Raw genomic sequence first — 14,905 nt, 5'->3', positions numbered from 1 at the left:
GACGGGCCTTCAGACTTTTAGAATCCATATCTTGAAAATAAGCGTGCAGTTGAGGTCACATTGACTACGTTTACACGGCTCGATTTACGCCGAAGTTATGACATCGATGTTAAGAAATTGGCCAATCATAGCTATTCCTCTGACGAATGGAATGACTGCGATTGGCCAGTTTTCTAACATCGATGTTATAACTTCGGCATAAATCAATCCGTGTAAACGTAGTCATTATTGAAAGGAACGATACCGAGGGTTTGTTCGCGTCGCGTGCTCAAACGTGCTCCTACCATAGCTCCTATTCACTTCAACGACCATGTTCAAATAAGTAGGAACTATGGTAGGAGCATGTTGGAGCATGTTGGAGCATGTTGGAGCATGCTGGGAGCATGCGACGCGAACAAATCTCGAGTTTGTAGAACGTTAGGTCTGTTTTTTATTGCCGCACTTTCTGAACTAGTACACACAGTGCAATAAGTTGAAGTGAAACAAATATACGTTTGTTTCACTTTAACTTATTGCACTGGTTCAGAGTGTAGCAATAAAAAAAAGACCTTTAGGCCCGTATTCAGAACGCACTTACAATGATATTAGCGCGCTAACATACTATACTTTACGTCACGTATATTATAGAATTTCAGAGATAAATATGCGCTTTTATCGATAAAAACGCGTTCTGAATACGGGCCTTATGCTGGATTCACACTGTATCCGATTTTCGTCGTACGACGCTCTTCAACCAATCAGAAAACAGAATTCCGATGATAAGAAGCAAAATCCATCGGAATCCTGTTTTCTGATTGGTTGCAGAGCGTCGTACGACGCAAATCGGATGCAGTGTGAATCCAGCATTAGAGTCCTAGATTTATCAGAGAGGCGCAACAGGTGTTATGCATTCTGATTCGCTGTCGCAATCTGACCAATTGCGTGATTTCGCAGCCATTTATAGTACTAGTGACATATTTCTATTCCATTTTATCCTATACATTCCATCTCACATTATCCTACACGTCTTATCTTGTTTGACATAATTTAAAGGCAGTTTCATAGCATGTCGGCCATGTTTAGTACTCTCCTTAGCACCTTTTGGTCTGTTTTCTGTTCCTGCACTAGACTGTTCTAGAACTCTCTTTCTCGCTTTAAACAAATATCAAAATATATCTATCTCACTTTAAGTTCCAAACGTGTACACTAGTTCAGCCACAAAAAACAGACCTCTAATGCCCATTTCCACCAATATAGATTAACTTTAATCTCGGTTCAACTTACTCTTCGTCTTTTTCTAATCTTTAGAACTAGAAAAAGACAAAGAGTAAGTTGAACCGAGATTAAAGATGATCTGCGTTGGTGGAAACGGACCTAAGGGCTCTATTCTTGAAAAGAAACGTATACGAAAATCTAGGGAAATGCTAACTGTAGCATTTCCCTAGATTTTCGTATACGTTTCTTTTCAAGAATAGAGCCCCTAGAGGTCTGTTTTTTGTGGCTGAAATAGTGTACACGTTTGGAATATACGTATACTGATACGTTACGTACACTATAGTATTTCCCTAGACTTTCGTATACGTTTCTTTTGAAGAATAGAGCCCTAGTCATACTGTTTTGGGAAATATAGAAAAGGAGAGGAATAAGGAAAGGAAGAGAATGGGATGGTGATATAGGGAATGTAGAGAAAAGAAAGAGGGAGTGAGAAGGGTATCAAGGGAGTGGAAGAAAGGTAATTGGGGAGGGGAGAAATACAGAAAAGAAAAAAGAGAATATAAGGAGATGTATGAGGCAGAGAAAAAAAGGAGAATGAGAGATGGGAAAGGAAAGGAAGGTTGGAGGGAGCGAACAGTGAGAGGCAAGTGTGGGAAATAGTAAACAGGGAAAGGAAGAGATGGAAGGGGATAAATAAGAAGATAGGGATGAAGGAATGGGAAGAATATTTCAAGGTTGGGGGGGAGTGGTCGAAGGGAGAGTGGTAAGGGGAGAAAGGGGAAGGGAGAGACAAGGGATGGAGAGGAAGCTAAGCAGGAAGGAGATAAGGAAGGTGACCAGAAACTTGAAGGAAAGGCAATGGGGGTAGACGGGATTCCGAATAAAGTATGGAAATATGGCGGGGAGGGGATGGAGGAATGAGTGTGGAGAGTGTGTAATGAGGTTTGGAAAGGGAGAGGATGGCCAGAGGAATGCAAGGAGGGAGTGGTAGTACCGGTTAGGAAAAAAGGACTGGGAGAGGAAGTAAGGGACTATAGAAGGATGTCGATAATTTTGTCATTATATAAGGTATATACGGTGGCGTTGTTGAAAAGATTGAGGGAGGAGATAGAGGGGAAGGGGTTAATTTCACCGAATCAGACGGGTTTCAGAAAGAAGTTGGGGACGTTGGATAATATATATATGTGTTGAATTTTCTAATAAATAGACAGATAAAGAAAAAAGAGGTAAAACTGATAGCTTTATTTGTGGATTTGAAAGCGGCATTTAATTCGGTGGATAGGGGAGTATTGATAGAGGCACTAAGGCAGAGGGGGGTAAGGGAAGGGCTAGTAGAAAGAGTGGGTGAGCTATTAAGAGAAACAAAGAGTAGAGTGAGAACGGGGGGGAATCAGGAGAAAGTTTTTGGACGGTGAGGGGGGTAAGACAGGGGTGCCCGCTGAGTCCGCTGTTATTCAATGTAATAACGGCGGACTTGGGGAGAAGATGGAAAAGGTAAAATGGAGGGAGATGGGGTGAATTTGGGAGGTAGGAAGATATATGGGTTGGCATACGCGGATAACATAATGTTACTAACGGAGGAGGAGGGGAGTATGAGGACATGATAGAGAAATTAGAGGGCTATGTGGATAGGAAGGGATTAGAACTGTATAGGGAAAAAACAAAAATAGTGAGATTTAGGAAGGGAAGGGGAAGGAGTAATAAGGTGGATTGGAAATGGAAAGGAAAGGGGATAAAGGAGGTAGGAAAATCTAAATATCTAGATTCTACGTTGCAGAAGAATGGGGGGGGGGAGGGGCAGGAAGAGCATGTGAAGGAAAGGGTGGGAAAGGTAGTGGCATTGTTGGGACAGGCGTGGATTGGAAAGAAGAGATTTGGAAAGGACTGAAAAAGGAGGATTTAGATATTTGACGTCTTGATTTGGACATAACATTATATTTCATAATGTCTAAAAAGGAGAGTATAATGGAGTAGCGCGCGCAGGGGATGTGCTAGTATGTATAAAATTTTATATATATATAAAAAGCCGGAAGTACACAAAATTTTGATAAAGGAATAGATACAATTACAATAGAATAAAACATTAAAATTAATGATCATTATATAATATATTATATACATATTAAAATATTATAAATTTATTTCACGAATTTATGGGCGCGGCCCTATGATGTCACAGCGATCGATTCGACGTCGCTGCGCAGTAGTAACGGTATCGATGTGTTATTTCCAGGGCGATTCCCCATTTCCAGTATAGGGTTGGCTCGCGGCGGGGGTGCTTTCCCAACGACGCGCGGCGGAGGCAAGAGAGTATGCTGAACCGGCGGATGTGACGCATTCCTATACGCTCGCAAGATCAATTTTTTCTATGGTCACGAGTATGACAGGTGAGTCCTTCTAATTTTTCTTCATTTCTTTTTTATGGACATAATGGGTGCATCCAGAAACACGACCGCTCACTGAGCGCTCGGTGAGCTCTTGCATCTGATTGGCATATTTCATTAGATCGAAAAATATAGACCAAACAGATACAAGAGCTCAATGAGCGCTCAATGAGCGGTCGTGCTTCTGGATGCACCTATTGATCGGAAAATATCAACAATTTTATTGTTGATTAAATTTTATTCTTGATAAATTTGTTTCACGGGCGTATGTTCAAAGGACGTATAACTAAAAGTTATCGATGGTAACTGTGGTATCAGAACAAATATTATACACTACTGTGTGTTAAAATAAAAGGAAAATATATTATAAATAAGCTAAAATTGAAAAAGAAGAATTATTTTTATATGTATAAAATTTTATCTGTGTATAAAAAGCCGGAAATACACAAAATTTTGATAAAAGAATAAATATAATTACAATAGAACCACACACACAAAACATTAAAATTAATGATTATTATAATATCATATTATATACATGTTAAAATGTTATAAATTTGTTTCACGAATTTATGGGCGCGGCGCTGTGACGTCATAGCAATCACTTCGACGTCGCTGCGCTTTGACGCGATGTGACACGGTATTGATGTATTATTTCCAGGGCGGTTCCATTTCCTGAGTGTCTCGCGGCGGGGGGTTGCTTTTCCAATGGAGCCTGGACAGAGCTCGGCTCCGACTTTACTGATTGTGACGTGTACTATGACGGAAACTTAAACAGCGAATTATTGCACAAGTAAGTTATATTTAATATTTGAAATGTGGGTTTTCGAGATCGATTATATATTCCATTTATTTCATACTATTTTTTCCATAATCTTCAAACTTTTTAATCAACCTTTATTATTTAAATAAATATATTTAATAATATATTTAGGTCGACACAGATTTGGGTAGCGATCATATAACTTTTTCTTTAGAACAGAATCGTGAAAAGTGATTTTTATGTACTAGATCAACCTTTTAGGCCCAGTTCCACAACTCATAGTTAACTCTTAACTATGAGGTTCAACTTGTTTCTCATCTCTTCTCAATTCTAAAATTGGAAAGAGACTGTGAATAAGTTGAACCTCGGTTAACCGTGAGATGTGGAATTGGGCCTTAGCATTACACAAGGCGTGCATTCGTTTATGCAGCGGTGAGCGCAGAAGTATTACTTTATCCTTGTTGTTCACCAAGTGTTGAACAAAGATTAAATGATACTCACTGCGCTAACCGCTGCATAAACGAATGCACGCAAAATGTCGGGGCAACCTATGTTTTTCTGCGCGCGCATCTTGACAATCTTGACAAAATCAAAATGGCTGACTATATTAGGAATGGCTACGTTTAGCAGAGAAAGCAGCTTTGCAACTGTTGTAAAATTCTTAAATATGATTGGTTTATACATTTAGATCCAGTGAGGAATTAAGAGCAAGACCAATCATATTAAAAAATTGTATAACAGTTGCAAAACTGCTTTCTCTGCTGAACGCAGCCATCTGTATTCTTTGCCCATTGTTATAATTGTAAGGCGGGGAGACTACTTTTAAACGAACCGCCTCTGGATGTCAGGTACAAAAGGGTTTCTTCGTGCCGGTGGTAGGGAACAGAGAAGGTAAAGGCTAGGACTCTCAAAGAACCGTCGAGGATAACTTCTTAGGAGGGGTGACGATAGGCGGAAAGAGAGGACACCTTTGTATTCAAACATTTAATAAAAATAACTTCGCGTGTAACAACGACTTCGCGTATATGCGTGGTATCTAGAGAGTCAAAACATAACTGTCGAGGCAGACCAATGTTGCTTTCGTCGATTTTCTCCTAAAACAACCTCGGAATCTCCCTAAATCTCCCTAAGTGAGCTCCAAAAAACCCTAAATTTCTCTCTAAAATTGTCAAATATGTTCAAAATAAAATAACAATGGGTTATTTACAATAAGCCGCAAGTTCAGAACGTCAGAAGTATTAACCAGTATTAACCAAGTCGTTCAAGTTGGCTGTTGGCCAACTTTACCGATTATGACTTAATCAGTATATGACATTTTTTTGTTAATCTTTTTATTGAATGCAAGGCACTCAACATGACTAATCAAGGAATACCCGTCATGGAATACCCTCCCTAAAATAGGGGTGATCCCGATTGACCACGGCTCGATTGGACACCACCAATCACAGCGACCGGTGCTTAGGAGCTTTGTAGTCTCAAGCGCTGTGAGTGGCTCGTGTCCAATTGATCCGTATCCAAAAAACTGGGTGCCACCCCCTAAAATATCCCTAAAAAACATTTTGTCTCCCTAAACATTCTCCCTAAACATTTTGTCTCCCTAAATTTCTCCCCAAGCCTAAAAAATAACCCTAAATCTAGGGAGAAAATCCACGATCTGGCAACATTGAGGCAGACGCGCAGCGTCTCTCCTCCTTAAGCGGGGTCTACAATAGAAGTCGTAGCAGTCGTAGAGTCTTAAGTAGAAAATTAACCAATCACAGTAGAATATGAGAACAATAATCGACTATGATTGGTCAATTTTCTACGACTTAAGACCCTACGTCTGCTACGACTTCTATGGGTCCGCGCACAAAGATGGTCGCAACTGAGTCGTAGTCGTAAGTCGTTGTCGTAGGTCAACGCACAAGGATTTTACGTATGTCGTTTACGTATATCCTATTGCGTCAGTTGACGCAAACAACTGGTCATTTCTCACTGGTATAGACGTATAATTGCAACATATTTCATCGAAAATGTTTTGAAAGAGACGGGACACGTACAGAAAAAATAATTAATATTAAATAATAATTGTAATGTACAATTAATAAAGATATACCTATAATAACAACTTGTTTTTAATAATACTGTAAAATATTATTTCTATAAGATGAAATAATACTAATTGCTCTGACGATATATATGTATTTTATACTCTAATAAATTTTGTATACCAAATATTACAATTACTGAAAATAGTTCTATGTTACGTCATATGTCGTCATACACAGCAGTAGTAACACTACTGGCTCAACAGTGACACTATTGCGTATCAGTAGTAATACTACTAATGTCAGTAGTGACACTATAAAATGTCAGCAGTCATTACTGTACGCTATTATGCACTAATAGCTTTTTTCCGTAAGGGATCAGAGTATAACATGGGAACAGGAGTTCCCAACCGCCGGTGTGTCTGGACCTACTAGCACACGGGGAACCGGAACTATCGGAAGTGTATCAGTTTCTGCCTCTTTATGCTCAATGGCCAGTGGTTCATCCTCAATTTCTGGTTTGTAACGATCTTCGTAAATTGTTAATAATATGCAAATTACTATGGAGGTATTAAATATACTATAGTAACGTGTTTCGAATTTTAATTCATTCGTATAGAAGTGTCTTCCATTCCTTGGCAACTTCCTTTTTCAAGAAACTGACGAGGCCGGCGAGGATACGGCAACACACAGGCACTTACAGACGTTCCCAGATGCAATCGATGAAAATGTGAATGCAGGTTAGTAGTTTAATTTTATATTCGACATAAAGTACATTTCATATTTTTTATCAAAAGTAACATTATGACAGTCTGATTTCGAAAATAAATACTATTTAAAATGAGTTTTCTAGAGTATATGGAAAGAAGAATTTTGCTTAAACTATTTAAAAATTTAGCTAGATACAGACCTAAAAACAAGTTCATTAAGCCAATAAAATTTTACACAAATTGAAAAAGATGCGCAATGTTGCAAAAAATGTTGACATTCTAATGTTTGGATATTCTAATCTTAAAATAAAATTATTTTCGAATGTATATAAGGTACATTTCGCCAAACGTTTGAACTGTATTTCAGCAAAACCGTTTCTTTTTCATGTACGTAAATCGGCGAAATAAACAATTTATGAAAATTTGTAGTTGTGCCAAGATCCTATTCAACAAATCCTTGAAGAGGAGAAGAGCTTGCGGAAAAATCGGGAACGCCGATTGCCACCAATCACAGAGTTCCAGAGGGACTGTCTTGTTAGTAAAGCCTTCACTGGAATTAGATACCTTTGCAATCGTCAATTTCAGCAATCGGCTAAGAGATTCGCCAAAGTACAGATTTGTGACACAATTGACATGTTTACAGATGTGTTCACAAGATTGTGACGTAGATGGATATGCCGCCAAGCTCAAGAAGCATATATGCTACTATATCGTCGGCATCGTCGGCATTGTCGTGCAACCGCGCCGTGTACGCCGTGTCTAAGGCTAAGCGACCAGCGACAGTGCTGAAGATGTCGGTGATCCAAGAGGTGCAGAAGTAGAAGAAAGAAAAAGTATGAGAAAAAAAACGAGAAAAAGCAGAAGAGATACGACAAAAGGAGGAAAAAGCGGCAGAAAATATTCAACAAATGCAGCAAAGAAGCTGGCGAAAAAAGAGAAGAGAAGAGGAGAGCGAAAATAGAAAGAAAAGCAGGGCGGAAGGAAGTCGAGGAGGTTCCTCTTTTAAGGGACCAAAAGTAAGGTCTGACTGATAGAATAAAAATTTTGGGACTTCGAACATCATAATACAGATACTCTAAAGTCTAAAAGATTAACTGATAGACTGACAGCATTTTTCGATGTCTTATACCTTACATATACATAAAAAGAACGGTTCCGCTGATTGTAAGTTCGTTACAAGCATCAAATGTATTCAATAAAAGTAATAGATGGGGCATATAAGAATCAGTTATAGAAATTGTAAAAAAGGGGTACATTGAGACATATAAAATACACTGACTGTAATTAAATTTGAATAATATAGTTCTTAATATTACATTACAGCTGAAATGTATAGAATATTATTATTTGACATTAAGAGATGAGATTGAGAAGCGAGGCGAAAGGCACGTCCGACTCGTTCGAGCGGTCTCACGAGACTATTGCTCCCACACATACATACGCGTAAGGTCTGTAAACTCCATTCATAAATTCTATCGTATGATGCATATCAATGTTTACATGTATGTATGCACGCATATGCATATATACGCATATATATCATTATATTGCTCAGTAATAATTAACATGAATGTAAGGAGCCTTTTTGTGGGCTGACACAACCGCGTGCGTACGTGTTGTGTAACAATGAGGCAGCACCAAATCTTCTGATTTTTTTATCATTAATATTAGTGGGTGCGAGACATTTTAAACTTCATTACCCTCAAAATCGGGTTGCTGTCGAGGTTTACCTGAAGCAGATCGAGCGGCAGTAGCGCGATCGGACCCAGAATAAAGAATTTAGGTTTGAAATAACGTTATTCTAGGTTTTTGGTGTTGTAAATCATGAGACCCAGTCATCTGGAGTAGGGCCTGATGATTTACACATCAGGTCCTTCTGTTTGCTGGGCCCTTCTGTAGTTCAGGTTTTTCCTGCAAACCAGGCTCTTCTGCGGTATAGGGCCTTTCTGTGGAACAGGGCACTTCTGTAGGCTAGGTCCTTTCATGGGCTTCTGTGGGCCAGACCTTTCTGTGGTATAGGTCCCATCCGGAGACCAGGCCCTTCTGTGGGACAAGGCCCTTCTGTTTGTTGTGCCCTTCTGTGATACAGGGCCCTTCTGTGGGTTAGGCTTTTCTGTATTATAGGTTTCTTCTGTAATCGAGATCCTTCTATGGTAGAGGGCCCTTCTGTGGTACAGAGTCCTTCTATGACAAAGGACTCTGTGGTAAAGGAATCTTTATTATAAAATAAAAAAATAAATATAAAAAAAATATTGTCATTTCATGTATAAAATTTTTTCCAGGGTAATTTATTAACAAACTGAATCGTTCATCGGAACAACGGTACAGAAATATAGGTAGTTATACAAATAGCAATCAATATAGAAACAAGAATTACCAAAGAAAAAGATATATAGCGTTTCCTTTTGTGCTACTATCCTTTATAAATATAATTATAGTGATGCAACACCCGAAGCGAGGCGAAGTGAACACGTCTGCACAGCTCGAACGGTTTCGTGAGACAATCGTCCTTCTGAAATCCAGATCCTTCTGTGGTAAAGGGCCCTTCTGTGAACTGTGTTCTTCTGTGAGCTGGATTCTCCTGTGTTACAGGGTCTTACCGTGAACCATGACGTTCTGTAGGCCAGGCCCTACTGTGATACAGGACCCTTCTGTATTCCAAGCCCTTCTGTGGTTCAGGGTTTTTATATGGTACAAAGCTATTTTGTGAAAGGTCCTATTTATCGTCCGTGCGTGCATACGTGCGCGCGTGCGTGCGTGTTTGTGTAACAATGAGATACCTTCGAGTCTCCTGACTTTTTTGTCATTAACATTGGGTGCGATAGGATGTATGGGAGATTTGAGGGGTTGTAATGTATGATAGTACAGGGCCCTTCTGTAGTCCACATCCTTCTTTGGTAAAGGCCCTTTCTGTGGGCTGAGTTCTTCTGTGTTACAGTTTCATTCTGTATGCCACGCCCTTTTGTGGGCCATGTCCTTTTGTGGTATTGAAGTGTGTAAGGTATACTCCAATCGCAGACAATAAGTACTTAGCGCTAACTTAACCGTATATTACATCCCCTCTGCTTTTTTAAGGTGGAGAACCTCCTTAAGTTTCGTCATGACGAGATCGGGCGCGCGTAAGATGCGCACGCAATACCATAAAATGAAAAAAAAGAAGAAAAACGAAAGAGGATAGCGGGGAGCAAAAGTAGTCTTATACATGTTTGCGTTAGTTTCAGGCGTTGGTAAATCTCCGATAGTGGTAAAGGTCAATGTGGACCAGTAAAGAGAACCGAGATATTTTCTTTGTTAGAGTAGCAGATTCCCCAGGCTTATAGGTGTATGCCCACTCACCCTTAAAATGCTTCGCGCAGAAGGTAATAAAAGCTTCCGAACCAGTGAGCGAGAAGAAGCAGTATATGAATGAGATTCGGCGCACGCCAGGTTTTAGGTCCCATCTGTAGATCAGGCCGGGGTGATCCCGATTGATCACGGCTTGATTGGACACCACCAATTACAGCGACCGGTGCTTAGGAACTTTGTAGTCTCAAGCGGAGTGGCTCGTGTCCAATTGAGCCGTGTCCAACTGGGTGCCATCCGATCAGACCCTTCTGTGGACAAGGCCCTTCTGTAATACAGGGTCCTTTTGTAGTTCAGGGATTTTCTGCAGACCAAGCCCTTCTGCGGTACAGGGCCTTTCTGTGAAACAGGGCACTTCTGTGGGCCAGGCCCTTTCATGGGCTAAGCCCTTCTGTGGGCCAGGCCCTTTCATGGGCTAAGCCCTTCTGTGGGCCAGACCCTTCTGTGGAACAAAGCCCTTCTATGGTACAGGGTCCTTCTGTGTGGTAGGCTTTTCTGTATTATAGGTTTCTTTTGTAATCCAGATCCTTCTGTGGTAGAGGGCCCTTTTGTGGTACAGAGTCCTTCTATAGCAATGGACCCTGTGGTAAAGAAATCTTTATTATAATATAAAAAAATATTATCATTTCATGTATGAAATTTTTCCCAGGGTAATTTATTAACAAATTGAATCGTTCATCGGAACAACGGTACAGAAATATAGGTAGTTATACAAATAGCAATCAATATAGAAACAAGAATTACCAAAGAAAAAGATATATAGCGTTTCCTTTTGTGCTACTATCCTTTATAAATATAATTATAGTGATGCAACACCAGAAGCGAGGCGAAGTGAACACGTCTGTACTGTTCGAACGGTTTCGTGAGACAATCGTCCTTCTGAAATCCAGATCCTTCTGTGGTAAAGGGCCCTTCTGTGACCTGTGTTCTTCTGTGAGCTGGATTCTCCTGTGTTACAGGGTCCTACCGTGAACCATGACGTTCTGTAGGCCAGGCCCTACTGTGGTACAGGACCCTTCTGTATTCCAAGCCCTTCTGTGGTTCAGGGTTTTTATATGGTACAAAGCTATTTTGTGAAAGGTCCTATTTATCGTCCGTGCGTGCATACGTGCGCGCGTGCGTGCGTGTTTGTGTAACAATGAGATACCTTCGAGTCTCCTGACTTTTTTGTCATTAACATTGGGTGCGATAGGATGTATGGGAGATTTGAGGGGTTGTAATGTATGATAGTACAGGGCCCTTCTGTAGTCCACATCCTTCTTTGGTAAAGGCCCTTTCTGTGGGCTGAGTTCTTCTGTGTTACAGTTTCATTCTGTATGCCACGCCCTTTTGTGGGCCATGTCCTTTTGTGGTATTGAAGTGTGTAAGGTATACTCCAATCCCAGACAATAAGTACTTAGCACTAACTTAACTGTATATTACATCCTCTCTGCTTTTTTAAGATGGAAAACCTCCTTAAGTTTCGTCATGACGAGATCGGGCGCGCGTAAGATGCGCACGCAATACCATAAAATGAAAAAAAAGAAGAAAAACGAAAGACGATAGCGGGGAGCAAAAGTAGTCTTATACATGTTTGCGTTCGTTTCCGGAGTTGGCAAGTCTCCGATGGTTGTTAGAGGTCAATGTGGACCAGTAAAAAGAGCCGAGATATTTTCTTTGTTAGAGTAGCATATTCCCTAGGCTCTAGGTGTATGCCCATTCACCTTTAAATTTCTTCGCGCAGAAGGTAATAGAAATTTCCGAACCAATGAGCGAGAAGCAGTATATGAATGAGATTCGGCGCATGCCAGGTTGTAGGTCCCATCTGTGGACCAGGCCCTTTTGTGGACGAGGCCCTTCTGTGATACAGGGCCCTTTTGTAGTTCAAGGATTTTCTGCAGACCAAGCCCTTTCGTGGTACAAAGCCTTTCTGTGGAACAGGGCACTTCTGTGGGCCTGGCCCTTTCGTGGGATAAGCCCTTCTGTGAGCCAGGCCTTTCTGTGGTATAGGTCCCTTCTGTAGGCCAATCCCTTCTGTGGGGCAAGATCCTTCTGTTTGTTGTGCCCTTCTGTGATACAGGGCCCTTCTGTGGGTTAGGCTTTTCTGTATTATAGGTTTCTTCTGTAATCCAGATCCTTCTGTTGTAGAAGGCCCTTTTGTGGTACAGAGTTCTTCTATGGTAAAGGACCCTGTGGTAAAGGAATTATCTTTATTAGAAAATAAAAAAATACATTGGTCCCACGATAAATGCAAACTCGTAAAAAAATACTCGAAACAGTACGCGGACTAACGTAGCGTCGGTTACTTCGGACTATAACTGGATTACGTCGAAAACATGACATGCTAATCCACGCGAACTGCGCGACAAAATCACCCCGCGGTATCATTTGCGCAAAATATTAATCGCGCATTGATCCCACGACTGAGTGCAAACTTGTAAAAAAATACTCAAAACAGTACGCGGACTGACGTAGCGTCGGTTACTTCGAACTATAACTGCAGGATCGCGTCGATTACATAACGCGTTAAATCCGCGCAATGCGCGCGACAAAATCACCTCGCCATATTTATTAATCGGAGGAAAGCATAAGAATCAAATTGGCGCGTTCGGCGGTTTTAGTGTTAACCAAGGGTCAAAATTTTGACTCGGGGCGCGAGCCGCGTCAATTGCGCTTTCTGGCGCACGGGATTTAACTATGATGGAAAAATAATATGGTGTGCACAGCTGGACAGTGTCTCTTTTTAAATTTCTGCCCTTTCTGTCTATAAACTGTTTATATTGCAGAAGGGCTACCAACTGTGAAACGCTAAAAAAACAAGGGGCAGTATTCATAGTCTGTTTTTATTTTAAGACTGTCTTAAATAATGTCTTAAGATGCTAATACAGTCCTCGGATTGATATCTTAAGACTGTACTTAAGACAGTTTTAAATGCAAGAATCGGGGGTGATCCCGATTGACCACGATTCGATTGGACACCACCAATCACAGCGACTGGTGCTTAGGAGCTTTGTAGTCTCAAGCGCTGTGAGTGGCTCGTGTCCAATTAAGCCGAGTTCAACTGGGTGCCACCCCAAGAATCGACTATTAATATCTGCCTGTTTCGCGTCGTAAAATTGGTACTGACTCTTTCCTTGTTTGACATTCAGGCTGCAGTTGATTTGGACGCTCACGCATTTTAAGCACCTGTAATCATAATTTTATCTTTATCGTTCATTAGACGTAAAGTAAGAATAAAATATTGAAAAGCGCTGAAAGCGTCCAAATCGATCGCAGACTTAATAATGCATCTTATATATATATATAGAGAGAGAGAGAGAGAGAGAGGTTTTCTTTTTATAGAAAGAGAAACATAAGGAGTATTAAACAAGGAAATCTATGATATAATTCGATATCATGGATTTATAATGTCTAAAAGATTTGAGGAACTAGATATTCTGTATAGAAAAATAGAAGAATTTTTTGAAAAGTGAGATGTAGGCAGATATTCGAGGAATGTCATCGTAAGGTCATTAAATACTTAGAATTTAGGAAATTTGTTTTATAGCGAAAGCAAGACTTTTCAAATCCCGATGGAATCGGAGAGGAGAGCTGCGAATGTAAAATGCAATTAGCGTGCGTTTGGAATAGCGAAAGTACGACAAGACAATATATTTGAGGGCGTTTTTGTGACAATAAAGTTACAAATTTAACTATAAAGAATATCGATGTGGATTTAACTTATCGTGCGATGCCTATGTAATTCTCATTGTGTTGGTGTGAATATTAACAACAATACGATGAGAATTACATGGGCCCCACATGGTTAAACATGTAAAGGAGACCGTTGCCTTTTCTTAAAAAATTACACTCCCTGATTTCGCTCTAGATCTTACAGATCACATGACCTTTGGTTTTGTAGTTTCGGGATAGCGATCTCGCTTCTCTTCTTAAATTTCTTTTGCATCAACAATTTTTTTTTTCAAAACTACGTAACTAAACATCATGTGATCTGTAAAATCTGAAGCAAAATCAAGAGGCGTGAGTTGCACAAAATCAAAATCATCTCTGGTTAATACATGCCGCTGTATTAGGAAAACAAAACGTTTATATAGCTAATTATCGTTAACAATTAGAAAACGAGTGACGTTTTCTGTTCGTCTATTATTATTATACTGTGAGTTTCTTAGAAATTTTCAGGAGGCGACGTACTCTTATCAAATGTACACAATATATCTCCGATTACATCTCTGATCTCATCGGCTTGCGCTTGATAAATAAGATAAGAGATATTTTTAAAAAGAGGTTTAAGCGGTCGATTTTATTGAGTCTATTTTTAGTAGGTTTGGTTAAAGACAGGCAAAGAGAGGAAAAAAACGAAACTTATAAAGGATTGTACGCGCTTATTAAGCGGTGTTGCGATTTATAAAAACTGATATAAACAATAAATCAAATAAACGTTACAATGAATGTCAGCTCAACTAGAATTATTTTTCTTATTTTCGTACCTTTACCTCTATCAGTAAA

At 40.0% G+C, this 14,905-nt stretch overlaps 1 protein-coding gene and 1 long non-coding RNA gene across 3 annotated transcripts; both read left to right on the top strand.

The window, feature by feature from the left end:
- The first annotated feature begins 3,504 nt into the window (after nt 1-3,504).
- Nucleotides 3,505-6,874, top strand: LOC108759210 (uncharacterized). The gene is made up of 3 exons (XR_001939989.1): nt 3,505-3,581; nt 4,240-4,371; nt 6,744-6,874. It is a non-coding gene; the product is annotated as an uncharacterized LOC108759210 (long non-coding RNA).
- A 121-nt stretch (nt 6,875-6,995) lies between these two features.
- On the top strand, nt 6,996-8,516 carry LOC108759209 (uncharacterized). Of its 2 annotated transcripts, XM_018504533.1 has the most exons (3): nt 6,996-7,108; nt 7,508-7,612; nt 7,722-8,516. In XM_018504533.1, exons 1-3 carry the CDS (start codon nt 7,103-7,105, stop codon nt 7,839-7,841), a joined length of 231 nt encoding a protein of 76 aa, XP_018360035.1. In that variant the 5' UTR covers nt 6,996-7,102; the 3' UTR covers nt 7,842-8,516. The 2 variants fall into 2 exon arrangements, with proteins under 2 accessions (XP_018360035.1, XP_018360034.1); XM_018504532.1 differs by having other exon boundaries at nt 7,508-8,516.
- Nucleotides 8,517-14,905: the final 6,389 nt, after the last annotated feature.

The sequence above is a fragment of the Trachymyrmex cornetzi genome, unplaced genomic scaffold (genome assembly GCF_001594075.2).
Source record: "Trachymyrmex cornetzi isolate Tcor2-1 unplaced genomic scaffold, Tcor1.1 scaffold1732, whole genome shotgun sequence".
In the NCBI taxonomy this organism is placed as follows: domain Eukaryota; kingdom Metazoa; phylum Arthropoda; class Insecta; order Hymenoptera; family Formicidae; genus Trachymyrmex; species Trachymyrmex cornetzi.
The sequence above is the reverse complement of the archived record's forward strand: the minus strand, read 5'-3'. Positions and strand labels throughout refer to the sequence as shown.